At 32.8% G+C, this 18646-nt stretch overlaps 1 protein-coding gene across 1 annotated transcript; it reads left to right on the top strand.

Moving 5' to 3' along the window:
* Positions 1 to 10753: 10753 nt before the first annotated feature.
* LOC105361112 (mitochondrial pyruvate carrier 1-like) lies at positions 10754 to 11520 on the top strand. The gene is made up of 3 exons (XM_011498219.1): positions 10754 to 10861; positions 11145 to 11245; positions 11344 to 11520. The coding sequence occupies exons 1-3, from the start codon at positions 10803 to 10805 to the stop codon at positions 11505 to 11507; spliced, it is 324 nt and encodes a 107-aa protein (XP_011496521.1). The 5' UTR covers positions 10754 to 10802; the 3' UTR covers positions 11508 to 11520.
* The last annotated feature ends 7126 nt before the right edge of the window (positions 11521 to 18646 follow it).

Raw genomic sequence — 18646 nt, 5'->3', positions numbered from 1 at the left:
AGGAGGAGGAGGAGGAGAAGGAGGAGGAGGGGGAGAAGGAGGAGGGGAGGGGGATGAGGGGGAGGAGGGGGAGGGGGATGGAACGAGTCACGGGCAAAGTGTAGAAAATCACGACTCAAAGCTTGTAGAATAAAAATATATGTATTTTACCTCGAAGGTATATGTAATGTTGCCGGCGCCACTTCTACATTGTGATCTCCGTACAATAACATTGCTCTCCTTCCGATTTGTATTTTGTGAGTCAATTCAAAACATGAATCGTATAATAATTCAGCGGGCCAAAGGAAAAACACACGCTCTCATATTATTCGCTCGTAACCCTGAATCCTGAAGCTCCACATGGTCGTGGCGAAAGGGGGGGGGGTGCGATGCACGAATTTCGAATTTCCTTCTTATACACACACACTTTTCAATGGCCTTGGTCGGTTGCGTGCCCTACACAAACGTGCCAGAAAATATCGCGATTTAAAATATTGTAAGTTTGGAAAAGTGCCGAGCGTTCGCGGTACATTATTCTTCATAATTTTATTGATTTTAGACATTGGCATTTGATTAGAATGTTATCAGTAATCTAACGATAATCGTCCTTACGATTCTTCTAACGAAAGTTTAATTCTATCAAAAAGTTCAGCTTGTTCAATGGAGTTAGAAATATAAAGGAGACATTTACGCAACACTATTAATTCTTAATTATTTGATAAGAAATAATAATTTTTTCGATTCTTTTTTATTAATTATGATAATTATAATCGAATGCATTGATCATTTTTCTATGGAAAAAGAACAGTTGAGAGAGGATGCCAAAGAAATAATTGCTTATCTACCTAACTAAGATTTTTCATTTGAAATACTAAAGTAATTACCGACCGAATAAAAAATTTAATTCTTTTTTTAATAATCTAATGAACGATATTATTATAAGTATAAATAGCTACGTATATTTATGGAAACGAAAATAAAATTTAACGTTTACAGAGTCTCTAAAATGAAGTGGCTTTATTGATTTTACATTGGTTAATCACATTGAAATGTGTGATTATTATAAGCCATTATTACATTATCGAATGAAAACAATAAAAATCAAACAACAATAAAAATTGTTGTTCGATATTCTTTGTTTATTTCCTGTATGTTAATGCATCGCTAAGGCAAGTGTAATTCATAAAACACACGATTATTATTATAGAAAGTTTGCAAGTTGTTTTCATGCCCCGACGACTACACATGCATTCGCTCATAAAGACTTCTGGCCATTCGGTTACGTCCATCACACTCAGATATGCCCTAATAAAAAACGTAATTACGCATGTTTTTTGCCTAATGAATTATGCCCCGGGCTTCCGAGAAAAATGTACATAAACTCCAAGGCATCTCACGAAACCGGCTCGTTGCAATTCCGATGAGAAACTCACTCACTCACTCACTCACTCACTCACTCACTCACTCACTCACTCACTCTCTCTCTCTCTCTCTCTCTCTGTCACTCACTCACTCACTCACTCACTCACTCACTCACTCACTCACTCACTCTCTCTCTCTCTCTCTCTCTCTCTCTCTCTGTTGATTCATGGATTGGCGGTTGACACTCGTCGACGAATCATAACGATTAATCTCGCGATTCGAGCTCATACATATTATAATTATTGTGACGTGAAATAATGAAATAGCCACGAGCTAGCACAGCGACGTCTTAGGTGAAGTATGGGATGGGAGGAGGAGGGAGAGGCGACGAGAAAAGCTCGTGACGCCTGTGCACGAGTGTCAAAGCCGCTCGCACTTTGATCCGCTAATCCGTCCGAACCACGCCCGCTGAATGAAAAGCGGCTTTCGATCATTTTATGGGCCGGAATAATGCCCGAGGATGTCCCGTCCCTCGCTCGCGGCCATACACTTTTTGGAAAAGGAATGAGCGAGCACGTGCCACGGGAGTCGCGCAGTGAGGCGAAAACGTTACATGGCTAATTTATGACCTCCACACGGCCTCTATGCTTACGAGCCTGTAATTGCTCGATTGAACTCGGGGGTGACGTATTACGAATATGGCAATGCGTTACTTTAACCAAAATAAAAGAGCTTCGCGTGCGTTCTTTTCGAACCTTCGTAAATCGGCAAATGCATCTCGGGCGTCCTTCTTGTCCTCGCTACTTCCGATAAGACTGACAAAACAGAATTTATTTTGCTAAGCGATAACGTCCGACGTTGTCTTCGAAACTTGCATCTCCAACGAAACTTTTATAGGAATTTAGTCATATCTGACTGAAAAATACATCAATTGCCTTCCGCCCTTCTTCGTGCCAGTCGATCGACAATATTCATTGCAATAATTCTTTAATACAACGCCCGTCTTTTACTAAAAGATATTTTTGAAACATCGATTTACGATAAAATTATAATAACATTATTATTGCACGCTAATGAGAAGAATTCTTATTACTACAAATGTCTGCGCATCATTCTTTTAAATATAACGTCATACCAATAAATCAATTCTTATAATGAAAGCCGTAAAAATTACTGATCTTGTAAAACTTCATTGTTGATGAAGCGAGCCAACGTCTTAGGGTTATCGTACTTTATCGTTCAGTGAAACCATGATGCATAAACCATTAAAGTTGGGTATTATACAAATTCCACGTGACTTTTATCCCTGTCTACGATATTATCAAATTATTCTTCACGAAGAAGAGAAAATGGAAGTTAAAGACGTGCCACTCTAGCAAGGAAATAAAGAGTCCCGGGTTCCTTGGCCCTGAAAATTAAGCGCAATAATGGAAGGATCGATGAGATATTCGCTCGATTCATCTTCCTAATGCCTAACTCTTGGGCATCTCGCCATTACTCGACGAGTCCCGTCTCATTTTCATTCGAAAGTCCTCGGGATTCGAGTGCGCGCCTAGAATGCGCCCTGACCGCGTCTCGGTAAATAAAAAGACGTCCGACGAAGAAGCTGCAGACGCCGCGGGGAGTTCGGAGCTCTGCTGATTTTCACACTCCCGCCTACGGAGAAAAAGACTGATAGGATCGCGCGCGTTTCCGCGATGCCTCGCATTTGTCACTTGGCGAAAAACTACAAGAAAGATGCTCGCCACTTTTTTTTTTTAACTCCGTGGTAATCGTGTTGAAAGTACACTTCTTAAATCCTCTAAAGGATAGTCATTACTTTGCTGCAAACTGTTTGCACCTGATATAAAAGAAGTTTTTGCAAGAATACTTCGAAGTTGCCTTCATTGCTAATGCTTCACAGCTAAATTGATATTCATTAAATGAAACGAATGATTAAAACGAATTACGAATATAACATGATTATTTATGAAATTACTTTTTTAGATTTCATAAGTTTTCACTTTTACTCGATTTCTAATGGTTTTGGATTTTTATATTCAAAACTATATATATTATATATTTATTTATTTATTTATTTATTTAGAAATTGATGATAAATTATTTTCATTATATTACAATATATTCACTAACATGAGAGATTATTGAAACTAGAAGAATACTGTATGTAATTCTATTTCAGTATTATATAAAAATTTTCTTTAATGAATTTTGTAAATTCAATTGTCATAAATTCTTTATACGTATGAAATCGAGGATTTTAATACACGACTGATATAATATATTGTTCGTTGAAATATATTGAATTGGAATTTTCTAATTAAAAAAGTTTTGTAATATACGGAAAATTCGACACAATAATAATAAGAAGAAGAAAAAAAATATTTAATTATCATATTTTTAAGTGATTTAGAATCGCCTCTGCTAATGATAGTAGTTATTCTTCCATTGTAAGTGAGGCAACTATAAAAGTTTTTCCGAGGGGAAAAAATATGAGCTAATACTATATTACTTTACAGAAAAGTAATAAGTCTCGTAAAATTAGAGTAGTTACAAAAATTAAATTTAAAATCATATTTCGTGACAATGAAGATGAAGATGCGTTGAACAACATTCGTAATAACTTTTAAGCTTTTGCTTCGTGTATTACAATAAATTGTATGAATCTCAATCAATTCGCATATAACCTACGGTATCATGCTAATTTTATCTTTACTCTTACATCTAATAATAAATGTAAATATTAAAACCGTGATATCAAAGTTTTCACTTGCGATAGATTTTCAAGATGCAATGTGTAATTGGAAATGATGAAACAATGATCGGTATTCATACGGATTATAAGCAGTTTAAACGCCATAAAGCAAATTTAATACGCATTTAATTAAATAAGATACCAGAAAGAAGTGGGAATTCCACGAGCGATGAACGAGTGAAAGAAAGACGGCAGCAATGTCTTGTACTCGTGATCCGTTGACGGGTGCAAGAGGAATTAAATCGAACGGATCCTCCCTCCTCCCCCCCCCTCACCTGCTTTGCAGCGCGGCCGCATCAAGAGGAAACCAGCTCCGCCTCTCTCTCTCTCTCTCTCTCTCTCTCTCTCTGTCTCTCTCTCTCTCTCTCTCTCTACATCTCTATCTACCTCTCTCTATCTACCTCTCTTCCTTCCACATCGTCCGATGGAAACAATTACTCCATCCTCTATGCGAGTGCATAAATAAAGAGAAAGCCGCCGCCTGCGGATATTTGCATTTTCAGAAGTGCGCAAGGAATGCAAGAAAGAAAATAAGAGAGCAACAGCTCGACTGGCCGTGGGGAGCATTCGGCAATTGCGTATTGAAAATCAGAATAGAGGCAAATTCGTGGAACTTATGTCACTTTTAATCACTGCCATTCAAAAAACGCAACATTTGTAAAAATTGTCGTCGTGACAATACGAGTGAACGATTCTCGGTAATAAAGTAATTAATCAAATATAATTAATTTATTCATAAAATAATATTTTATAACTACGATAAAGCGATATTTTTAAATGCCCTTACAATTACTACAATTTAAATTCTATATAACGTTTACAAAATATGCTGCTGTTTTAACATATTGCAATTACGAGGTCGTATAATTAAAATCACTTAAAATTTAATATTTCGTTACGTAATTAATAATTTTATAAGCCCATTAATGACTGAAATTCAAGACTAACATTGATATTTATGCGTAGTGTCGGGAAATCCTTTCTCTTTACTAAGTAGATGATTAGCTGAATAAGAATAATATGAAAATATCTAGTAAACCTTAAAGGCAAATATAAATTTCATTGGAAAAATAAAAACATAACACCGGCATACACAAAACGTCACCGATAAATATTTATTTATAATTCAAATTTACTACAATTGATTCATCAAACATTTACCAGTCGGTCCGTAAAAATACTTCTACTACATTGGATATCGTAAAAGGATTGATAATTACGATGCGGACATATCAAACTGTAAATGTTGAGGAAATGAAATGTGACCGACGGTTCTTCCAATTATGTTGATGCGATTTGTAAAAAGTCAGCGTTGGTAGGCCGTCGATAGCTTAGAATTACACGAACTATATATTGCGAAGACAGCCGCTAATAAAACATGAAACGAGTTTTCTAACTCTTTTGACTCTTACGGAAGAATCGTTGTCCATACGTATGTTGACTTTCAAGATGATACAAATTTTGCAAGTAATGCAGTAGTGCGAATATGGACGGATTTAACAGTAAGATGAAATAAAAGAAAAAAGAGGCGGGCATTGGCGATCCGAAACGATTATGCCTATGAAAAATGCAAAGATTATTGATTAGCAAAAATACGATTAACATACGATATTGAGAATTATAATTTTTACAGAGATTACAATTACCATTGTAAATTAAATAAGAAATATATTGTACCTCAACTAATACGAGACATGATGATTGAACGGTGATTACATTGAGCGATGGAGTTACATTGCAAGCATTTTCATCGACGCTTTCCTACTGTAATTTTCCTTTATTTTCCAATATGCTTGATAAATATTTGCAGAAAGCTATGAGTTGATAATGTCATTCAGGAATAATAACCACTCTCGCGTTATTAAACATCACGCGATATATATATATATATACACACACACACGCGCGCGCACACACACACACACACACACGCACACACGCACACACACACACACACACAAAACGTTTGTACGATTATATAAAAATTAATGTTTCTCGTATTTACAAATTATTTCATACATAATAAATCGTTAATTCATTCGATAAAGTTCCGATTCATATGGATGAAATTCTTAGGATTTGCGGCATTCACAAAATGTTCGTCCTCTACAACAATTCAACTATCTTTCCCCATCCAACATTTAAATCTGAAGTGTCCAGCAGATAAGAAAAGATATAAGAAAACACGACGATTCGAATAAAAGCAGCAAGAGAAAATAGCTTTAAAGCATCGGTCGGGATAGATACGAGATAAGGTCGAAAAAACGTAAAGAAAGCTAAACGAACGAGAAAGTTTACATAAAGGAAAATGAAGAGTAAGGGGGGAAAAAGGCAGATTGACGCGAGGGTAGCTTTTGGCAAATACGAAAGACACATTCAGATCGTCCCTTCGACAGAGTATTCGGAAGGGGGATCGACCTGGCACGTCAGCACTAGACTTCAAAGAACGCGATGTCGAGGTCGTCGCACGCCCCTGAATACAAACAGGAATTTCAAAGCCGTTTACATGTAATGAAGATCATCGTGCGGAGAGAAAACGAATTTTCAGGAACGCGAAAGCGGATAGTTCCAATGCTAGAACCACTAAATTTCAAATACAAGAGCATTTGGGGATATTAAGTGCATTTTGTGATCCTAAAGTAATCATTTCCCCATCTATTTTAAATCACCCCCATAAAACGACAATGGCAAATATTAGATTTTCATACGCTTTAAAATCTAAACGAGTAGAAATGATATTGCAACGATAAGTCCGATCTGTTTTTAGAAATTTTTATTAAATGATAAAGACTATGGGTATTGCGATATGCCCGAAGATAATTATCATCGATAAATATTGAAAAATAATTTCTTTCTTCGCACAAAACGGACAATAATTACTTCTAACATGCGATCGATCACTCCCTTTCGAATAATATAAATTATTATAACTTTTATTAATACAGATTAATTTGCAATAAATATTTAACGTTAATGAATTATTGATTATATAATAGATTAAAATATAATATAAAAATGACGAAAGATGACTTACTGTATATAAATAAATAAAAGTGTCTTAAATTGTAATATAAAAGTACGTAGATTTATAAAAGTTTTATATCTCCGATGATATTCAAACATTTTCATTCAGTAGTATAAAGCATTTCTTGCCGTTTAAATGTAAAATTTTTTATTTTGACATTAATTTTTCTAATTATATACATTAAAATCAATTTTCTACCTATTTTTATTAAAATGTGCACGTTAAATAGATATTTATTACAGAGAAACACCGAGTCATTCGTACAAAATAAAAATAAAAATTGTGACTCGTTTCAATTCATCATACATATATACATATACATATACATATATATATATATATATATATATATATATATTTGTAATACTTTCATTTAACTTTGGATTCTCCATAAATATCCCATGTTAATAGTGAAATCTTATCCATTTATCATTGATAATCGATCAACAACAACGACAGTTGTCAATGGCTGTTCTCAAAAATAAAAGACTCATTTAAGGAAAGACTACTCACGTGCAAGAGAAAGAAAATTCAACACCCGGAAATAAAATATTAATATTTGAGCATTCGTTTAATTGATTAGTATAAAAAGATGTAGTGCGCAGCTTTGGCTTCAAGAGAAATGATCGTAGAAATTCTTTCGCATCGAAAGAACGAGTTTCCGGATCAATCACGTATCCCTCTCGCGACATTACAATTTATAATTCGAATTCGCTCGTATACATGGAAGAGCATACACCCGAATCCACGCAAGTTCCCATAAGCTTGAGCAGATATAGGTATAGAATGTGGTTAATGTGAAAGTAGTAGCAATACCCCTGAGTGGCTCCGGGTGCCCGGGGGAGCCCGTCGTAGTAGTCGCTCGGGGGACTGGCGAGGATTTGCTTCCCGAGAACGGGAGAAAAACGATCTCGTCGTGCTGAGCTGCCGGTGAATGCATATGCAGGGGATGCGAGCCGAACTACTCTCGGGGATGGATCGTAACTTTGCGACTTCCCCCTTACCGTGGAAAACGAGGGATACGCGGCCTTGATTATTAGAAATTTTCACCTCTCAATGATGGGCGCTCCGATATTTCAGGGAAACACGTAGAAATGAAAATACAAAGATATTGCAATTGTGGAGGTAGGCTGGGCTTTGGTCTTGCATCCTGGCCCGACTACCGCCATTTTTACTTATGTTTTTCGAAAAGAGCCACTGCTTAGATTGAAAACAATAACGATGTTAATGGCGCGTTTCAGTAACTTTAGATTATAAAGCGATATTATGTTTAAGCTCGTTGCCACTTTTCTCGCTTAATATCATTATTAATTCTCAGTGAAGAAAAAGTAAGATAAATATACAACGAACATACAAGAAAAATGATGATATTCATAATTTTAATTAAATAAATTAATCGTCCACGTCTTACTATTAATTATGTTTATATAAGTAGATGATAGATTTATAAGATACTACAATAAGTTTTAACAATGAGATCTTAAGAATAGCAAAGAAAACTTTCTCATTGCATCGCTTATCTCGTCCATTTTCTACGTTGCACACGTGCTTTCCTCTATTATACGATCTATATGAGAGCGACGAGTAGTGGCATTGGATAATGTATAAAAGCCATTAAAAATGGAGAATTTTCCATTGAAAATTAGGTTGTCGAGAATGTTCAGCACGAAGAAGTACGAGCAGAGAGAATGCGTGCGCGTGTATGTGTGTATAAATTTATGTGCGCTCGAGCGCGCGCGCATGAGGGCGAAAGATAGCGGGACGAGAGGAAGGGAGAAAGCCGCTGCACGCAATTGAAGTATGGAGGGGTTACTTTTGGCGTCCATTTCCACCCCTTAACCGGATCAATAATACCACCCCGTTGGTAGATCTGCGCGTGCGCCTTTGACACTACGCTTACATAGACGCTCGGCTCACCCCACCACCACTACCATCTGTGCCCCACTCGCATAGTCCGTTCTACTACGTACCTACCAGACATTCATAGTGCCATCAATATTATGCGTGCAAAATAATAACCTGTGCATTCATTACGAAATTCATCGTCGAGGGTCTTCCATGCTAAAAAAAAAAAAGAAAAGAAAAAAAAGTATTGGTAAAGGGGCCTTTGTATTCGCGCTGATAAATTATGTGTGTAAACTGTTATGTATGTAAATCCGTCAAAGCAACATGACGGATGAGACGGGGGGTGGGGGAAAAAAAAAGAGTAAAAAAGACGAGATCGACGAATCTTTCCACGTTATAACAAGAGTCTGTGCTCTTTATTGTTTGTTGTCTTTCTCCCTTGTTTTACTTATAATTCCAAATGCAAATCTTTCAAATTTGAGTATACTAAGGTCTTTGTCATTGTCGTTAATTAAAAGAAGTAAAAATCCAGTACGGTAGATCTTTCGAAATTATATGCGTAAATTGTATAGGTAAAATGTATTGACATCGTAAGAAATGTGAATTTATAAGATATGTCATCATCGATAATAATAGAAATTAATCAAATACCGATAGTTTCTTAATGCATACCGAAAGCACTTTGAATTTATCTGTTTTCTCCGCTTAAGACTTTGTTTTTTGTAAAAAAAAAAAAAAAAAAGCATAATTTCTTGTAAAAATGACAATCGCATATTGATATTGATCATGAACTAAATAGTACGTAAGAAAATAGTATTTGTTTTTTTTTTTTTTTTTTTTTTTTTTTTTTTTTTTTTTTTTTTTATTAAATTATACATTGATATGCCCAGATAATGCTTATAATATGTAAATATCACAATTATAATAAAGTGTTGCGATTAATTAAATATGGATTTAAAAAGGAAAAAAAAAAATGAAACATCAAATCGAATTTACTCTTCCAAACTCATTTGTCAAACTGATTTCGTAACAAATGTCTTTTATTATTTATCATTACTATTCTTATTATACAATTTAATTTGCTCTCTTTGCGCTATATAATGCATTAATTAAGTCTGTAATGGTGGGGACTATAGAGCTCGTGATTATAAAAATAAAATTATAGTAATCACAAAGTATGAAAAGCAGCGAACTGAAGTAAATAGCATAGTCACGAAGCAGTCGTCCAGCAATAAAGACATTAAAATATAAAGTTCCCTTCGTGTTTAATTATAATTCATTATATAAGAAGAATGTCAGAAGAAGATGACAATGGAAAGTTTGTGAAATATTTGCAACTTTTGGTTTAAGACAATTATTTACTTATATATTGAACTTACGCTAATGGCCACGTGTCTCTCATGAATCGTGCGTTATTTTGCCGATAAAATTCTATTGAAAATTCGACAAAACAGTTTAATTCCTCATTGGAAATAGGAGTCGTTAATCTGGGATTAAAACCCACTACTTTAAAGATAACATTTTATCTCAAGCGAGCAAAGTCATGTGTAACTTGCACTTTAAAAACATAGAGAAATCTAGACTCGTTTCATTATCGCGTGTGAATAAGTTTTTAACGCAAGTTCGTTTATGTGTGCGAAAGAGGATTTAATAAATAGGACGAGAATTATTCCAAATATAAATATTGTTTGCAAATGAAATTTTCTATATTGAAATTTTCTATATTCAAAGTTTCTATATTGCAAAATGATATGAAATTAAGTATTACATTTGCAATTTGATTATTACGTTTTTCATGCTCGTTATCTTCTTTTTCTTCGTAAATTCTCGGGCACAATGGCAACTCGACTAAAACAGTTCCTCAGAACCAAGGAAAACAAAGACTACTTTATGAGGTTTGTTGTAATACACGAAAACTATGTTTATGCGCAAATATTATTTAGCTATTTAAATTACAAAGTAATGCACCTTCTATGTCTGAAGGAATTTTATAATATTAAACGAATAATATTGATATATTTATCGTCAAAATTACGTACACTAATGAGTTAATTGTAGCTATTGATTTAGTACTAATATTTAATAGATATAAGATTTTGTATTTATATTATTTATTTATTTATTTATTTTATTTATTTATTTTTTCTTTCTCTCGACAAATACTGATTTACTACGCAGTACGAATTTTTGGGGGCCACTTTGCAATTGGTCCATTCCAATTGCTGCCATTTATGATACGCAAAAAGATCCTACAACCATCAGTGGAAAAATGACCTTAGGTGAGTATTTTGCTCGATGCTTTTAATAATATATTTTTCTATATTATGGAGAAGAAAAACATGAAATTAAAAGAATTCCTGCAAATTGTTTATTCTAGCCCTTACGTTTTATTCGATGGCTTTTCTAAGATTTTCCGTTAGAGTACAGCCCAAGAATATGCTGCTTTTTGCTTGTCACGTTGTCAATTTAAGCGCCCAGCTCACACAAGGATACCGGTATCTCAAATATCAAAATTCTTTAAAACATTTGCAGAATATATAATTCAGTCAATAATTATTACTCATATTATTTATGTTGCATATTAAAACTTTATAAATATTCTCTGCAAAGATTTGTGTCATTTTATTTACTTATCCACTGATTATAGCTTCGAAGCATTAGAATTATTATACATTAGAATTGAAATAATAAGATAAACTTGTAAATTATAATCATTATAATTATACAAAATTAATTGTATTTTATGACATCTACGCATAAATATTTTCATTTATTTATTTTTTTTTAATTTTTTTTTTCTTTTAGCCTATTATTATTATTATTGTTGTTGTTGTTATTGTTGTTGTTGTTGTTGTTACTATTATTATTACATAATTCTTTCTTATATATTAATGTAAATTCAAATCATATGTTTTGTGCGCGCGTACATTCAATATGTACATATAATAAATATATATATAATAAATGATTATTTATTAAGTCATTTTGTAGTTATATTGCATCTTATGCATATTTGTAAATACTTTTATATGCCAGTGTGCGCCCGTATATATGAAAATTATTCGTTTTCAGTATTTTGCATCAATTTAATTAAATACAGTAGAATAAATGAGGATTAAAATTTCGTTTGTTTACTATGATTAAAATGCACCAAATTAATATCGATTACAATATTCTATAATAAAAATGGCTAACAATTAACTAGCTTACAAATCGTTACATTAAGAATAATTAAATGGAAAAATAATTATAATATATAATATAATAATAAAATCTTAACGATCGTTTATAATAAATTAATAAAGAAGTAAAGATGAGTAGCCTGATAATTCCAATAGTAAATATCAGAATTTCGAGATGAAATGAGCATGTATATTTAGTATTTGATATTCTTGTAGAAAAGCATTATATACAATAAATTATGTATTAAAAAAATACAATTCAACAATGTCCACGTAAATAATGTATATTCTTATAATTCATGTAAATTTTGTTGAGTAATTTTACAATCACGTTTCTTGAAGTTTTCGTAATTAAAATTAAAATAAATTAATAATTCGTTTATAATTTTTAAGCTAATATTAGATTCTGCATATTTTAATAATATTAGCTTGCGAAAGTAGCTCCTAATAAGTCAATTTGCAATAACAAAAAATTAGCCTAGCAATTATTTTGAAAGCTCTCGATTGTATCTTGCACTCGTTCGAATGCTAAGCTTCTTCTCTTCGAAACTAACAATTCGGCGGGTCGCTGGTCAATTCAAATATATGTATATATATATATATATATATATATATATGCAGCCATATCCATAAGGTCCTTAACTTTTTCACAGCATACGGTAAGAATTGATATTTATTATTCAAAATTGTACATTGGCATTGACAGATTCAATCAAATTTCATTTTCTGCGTAGTTTCGAAAAAATATAAAAATATCGTAAGCAACATGCATAGCGCACCCACACATGTACGAACAATCACAAAAACACGTAACCAATCCTCGTGCTTAAAGGAAAGAAAAATCCGCCTCATTGACGATTTCTCATTTCATTTTGGCAAAAGAAGCCGTACGTATGCGCTGACATTGCTCTTACTTCCCTTTCTCTCTGTTTCTCTATTTATCTTATATGCTTTTCGCGCTCAACTATGCCGTTCTATATGCATTGTAGAAATTACTATTTACGCAGGAAAATATTTATTAAGTGTATCACGATATAAGACAATTCGGTAACAGGCATATTTTTATAAATATGGCATATAAATGTGCACCTCGATGGAATATCTATTAACAATGATATATATATATATATATTTCTTACGAAAAATTATTAAACAAATATCCAAATACTTAAATATGTATACGTCGATGAGATGAGAGAAACAAATTCGAATATAAAAGTGCCATGTAAACTGGAAATATTTCTTACATTCGCTAAAATTATTTCTACGTGAATTTACTATATAAAATACTATATAAAACATGTATAGATAAGAAAAATATTGTAAATTTAATTATCTAAAAATACGTCCTAACGTGCATGAAATACTTTTGTTTCACACAAAAAAACTTTATCGTAATTTATTAACTGAAATACACATTATTAATCATTATTTAACAAAAAGTTGATACATTTATTCATTTTAAATCCCGATGTTCTCTTATATATATTTTTCAATTTTAATTAAGACCGCTTATGTCATATTATGTATTTAAAAATACGTTATTAAAGAATTAATCTTATAAAAATGTATTACCCAAGAAATCAAAGTAATTAATCTTTGTTTACAAAACTTCTTTTTGTAATATTTAAATAAATGATATATAATTAATATAATGCCAAAGGAGTAAATTATTGAAGAAGCTGTGAACTTAAAATTTGCTAATTTTTTAATCTTATATTGTTCATCGTACATTACAGTGTTATTATGAATTGTTACGTCAAATGATTTCTACCGATTGCTAAACGTATATTTGCATTTGTTTAACGTATATATTTCTTGGAATATTTTTGCGTAATAAAAGTTTCTTATCACGTAATAAATTCTCATTACGATATCATTCAATTTTTTTGAATAATAATATATCACTGAAATTAATTTTTTTAGTTAAAGGCTTTTTTTATATTTGTTACATTATTATTATTATTATTATTATTATTATTATTATTATTATTATGTATATACGATTATAATTACACAAATAAATTAAAAAGTCATCAAAATTAATTATAACTTTATAAATTATATAATTTAAAAATACTTAATCGTATTCATTTGCATTCATTACATTTTCTTGTAATTTTTCATATTCTAGATGCAATATTTATAAATAAATTCGTTTACAGACTCTTAGCCATTAATTGGTTTCTATCGTAACTTTGACATTTTCATTCAAAATAATTGATGACTCATAAAAAGAAAATATATTATAGAGTCTGTATAATGATATGAAATGTGAAAGATGTATAAGAATTTATATAATACACATTTCCACATTGCATAATATCCATATCAACATGATAAATAATATTGACGTTTAGCATTGATAATCTAATTTTCTAATTAAAATTTATACGCACTTTTGAAATACTAATTATTATTATTATTATTGTTGTTGTTGTTGTTGTTGTTGTTGTTGTTGTTGTTGTTATTATTATTATTATTACAGGGGTATCTACACCTTACATTACACATTTTTACATTTTTATCGTAAATAAATGTTTAAATGTTTAACTTCGATTAGAATGCAACGTCAAATATAAACTACCGTAAAATTAGATTTATGTTATGTCAATCCATCGAAAAGAAAACTTCTTACAATAATATAAAGCTACTTTCCCATACGCACCACCCATCCACTTCCTCGCTCTACACATTACATTCTCCGATATTCCAACTCTCGAACACATACGTAATCCCTCGCCCGCTCCCTCTCTTACTCACTCACTCAGGCACACACAGAAATGAGGAAGCCCATATCGTCGTCGTGCGTCGACTTCGATTTCGCTCGAATTCGCTGGGATCGAATTATTCGCCATGCCCACGATCGGAACCGACGAATGTATAAGGAGAGCAATAATTTTCCCCGAGCCGGCGACCCTCCTACCCCCGTCACCTCTATCCTTCCTTCTCTCAAAGGGGGAGAGGCGAACTCGACATTGGGGATGCCAGAGCAGCGTTGGGGTCACTTTACGGGCTCTCGCGCGAATCCGCCACACGACGCCCGCGCACACGCATGCAAGAAATTTCTTGTAGAATGCCGCTGCTACTAACCCCGCGCGACCATTCCTGTGCCCCTTTTACACTGAGACGATGAAACATTAGGCCCTTATTTTTGGAAAATTGTCTCGTAGCGAAGCGTAGAAGCCTTTAAAAGTATATGACTTTTCAAGAAATCACAAGTGCTGATAAACCATACATTATTGCACGTTTAATTAAATTTCTTCGATGTGCAATAATTCTTATTGTATTTTTTAATAATTCGTAAGAATTAATTATTTTACTTATAAATATCATAAAATTAATCGGGCTTTTATTTTATAAAGATGTCAGTGATCTCAGATATTAAGAAACGTGTGTATTCATAAAATTGAAAATATTCTTTTAATCGATTCATCCTGCATTGTCCGTTAATTTTGTGTTAGAATATCTCGAACATATTATATATATATATATATATATATATATATATATATATATATATATTATATAATTAATCTTTATGTAAAATTATGTTAAATTGATATAAAGATCCCTAATGTTATCTAGTTGAAATTTCATTTATGAAGGAAAAAAAATACACGTTTTATTTAACTATGCTTCTTACGCTATATAATAATATCAAAATAATGAAAAAATGAAGAGAAAAAAACAAATTAATTATATATACATATAAATATATATATATATATATATATATATATAATGGGAATAGTAAATTGCGTCGTTCTTTGTAATTCCGGAGAACAGTTCACTGTCGCAGCATTAGACCGTACCGTGAAATATTATCAGGACATTATTGGCGTAATGATAGACAAGTCGGAGAGTCTATACTCCACAGTCGGGTAAAAGGAAAATCGTGAGCGTAAAAGGGGCGGCACGCAGATAGGAAATAGTCCTGCTCGCTAGGGAAAGCCGAAAAAGCCTCGACATCGCATTCCTCTATTCCCGCTACATTTTGGCGCGGCCAGAGCCCGTGTCTCGCCGTCCACCAAGAGACCGAAGAATAAAGTGGAATACATCCCTCCTGTCGCACGCACATCCCCGTGCGCTATAAAAGCCGCTCCGGCACTGAATATAAATATAAACGACCTTATTAGGAGATAACATTATACTGGAGAGCACGAGACGACGCTTTGCATTCGCTTGCTTCTCGGATTTCTCGCGCTCTATGACGTCATTGCTCAAAGACACTATCGATCCGACCCTCCACCATTTTATTGTTTGCCATGGATCGCCTTTATGAATGTAATCGACCTGTCTCCTCGTACACTTTCCGAGTGTCGTGGCAATGATAATTCGACGCTTCCACGATGCTGCAACGAGCTGGGAAGAGCGATGACATTACCGACGACAACACAGCTACTCTGTATTACGCAAGATAAAAAAAATCTTGTTTATAGTACAATTTTATTATTATATTCAAATTTACAACTTATATACAACTCTGACAAAGATCAGCTTTTCTTTACACATATTTTTCTCTTTTAATTATCACTACCACTCGGAGGTTGGTGTAAATTTCGCTTAACTAATAATAATAATCTTCAATCGCTCCTTTCAAACAACTTACGATATATATATATATATATATATATATATATATATATATATAGTTATGTATAAAAGGTAATATACTAATGAAGCAAACATTTACGTTAGCAACTCAAAGAACAATATGAAAAAACCATTATTAAATAATACTATTACCAGTATCAATCTCAATCCTGTAAAAGTATATACGCAAAAAAATTGTATTATCTCATTAGTATTTTAACATTAACAGCAAAAGTAATAAAATATAAAAAAAAAACAGGCCTATATGACAATAGGAATAAATGTATTGTTAAGCAAGCAGTCAAAGTCATAATATCTAATATCTAGTTTTATAAAATTTCAGCATGATACAAAAGAAGAAAAAAGAAAAACAACTAAAACATAATAAAATTCGATATCAATAAAGTGAAAACTAAATTTTCCTACAGCGTGAAAATTAACAAGCACAGCCGGATAATTGATCGGTCGATTGCTCTCTGCGCGCGGAAAGTCGAGCATCTCATCGGCAGTTTGATAAGCCAAGGGAGGGCAACCGAATGAGAAAGAGTAAGACTGAGGGAGAGAGAGAAACATAACAAACAACACAGAACGAAATGAGCAAGAACAAGAGAGTTGCGGATGGTAGACTGCAAAGTCCTCCGGGACTGATTTAACAAACAAATGCCGACGATTGAATTCTGGCAAGTCGCAAGATGGATCGCTCTCTTTGAATCGCAGATTACCCGCTCCGTACCTCTCCCATTGCTATCGTTCATTCTTTGTCACTCTCTCACTCTCTCTCACTCTCTCACTTCTCTCACTTCTCTCACTTCTCTCACTTCTCTCACTTCTCTCACTTCTCTCTCACTCACTCTCACTTCTCTCTCATTCACCATCTCTCACTCACTATCTCTCACTCTCACTCTCACTCCCTGTCTCTCATCACATCCCTTCCGTTGAGCAGAGAATACGGCTCTGCGTCTTCTTCTGTCGATCGAGTCTTTCGCCGAAGAAACTCTCGAGCCGCGTTCGTATTTGCCCGAGACCGTTCCTCTACGAGTCCTCGCAAGAACAACAATTTGCCAGAGGCCTGCCTCTACGTCCCTCTCGTCGCGAGCTCGATGCCGATGTTGAAATTCACTCCAAAGATAGAAGGATGCCGTCGAAAATTAACCTTTCTCTCTTCGCCGTGATTTATTTTTTTTTTTTATTTTTTTTCATTTTTTTTTTTTGTTTTTTTTTTTTTTTTTTTTTTTTTTTTTTTTTTTTTTTTTTTTTGTTTTTTTTTTTTTGTTTTTTTATTGTTTTTTTATTGTTTTTTTTTTTTGTTTTTTTGTTTTGTTTCATTTTCATTTGTGTACATTTTCAGCTGAAATGCCATGTTGTACAAACTAAAAACATTAAGAATATAATTTGATTTGGCAATTCGAGATCAAACACTTGACATAATAAGCTCATACGACTTGTAAATAAAATACAATATTTATATAGAACTATGTGCAATACATACAGACGCTGTTTACAATCTTCATGACGGTGTGTTTCCTTTCTCGCTCTTTAATAATCATACAAAAAAAAATATGTCCGATTCTCTCGAAGCTAATATTGAGCTCAACTATTTATAAAAAGAGTTAGTCGCGAATAAACGATTGGCATAAAAGTTAACGAAATAATAAGGAATTAAGCATTGTAGTATATTTCAGGTTTTTTTTCTTTCTTTTTTTTTTTCCTTTTTTTTTTTGCAACATTTAATGAATTAATGTAGGGTAATTGAATATCTATATTCATAAATTATTTTAAATATTAATATTGTATATACGAATGAGGATCGTAGAATGTAATGAGATGAAATTTTCAAATAAACTCTATCATTCATTAAGCTCTTCTTCTTTTTATTTTTTTCTTTTTCTTTTTTACATTAAC

This window comes from Ceratosolen solmsi, unplaced genomic scaffold, assembly GCF_000503995.2.
Source record: "Ceratosolen solmsi marchali unplaced genomic scaffold, CerSol_1.0 scaffold14, whole genome shotgun sequence".
Classification (NCBI taxonomy): Eukaryota; Metazoa; Arthropoda; class Insecta; order Hymenoptera; family Agaonidae; genus Ceratosolen; species Ceratosolen solmsi.
The sequence above is the reverse complement of the archived record's forward strand: the minus strand, read 5'-3'. Positions and strand labels throughout refer to the sequence as shown.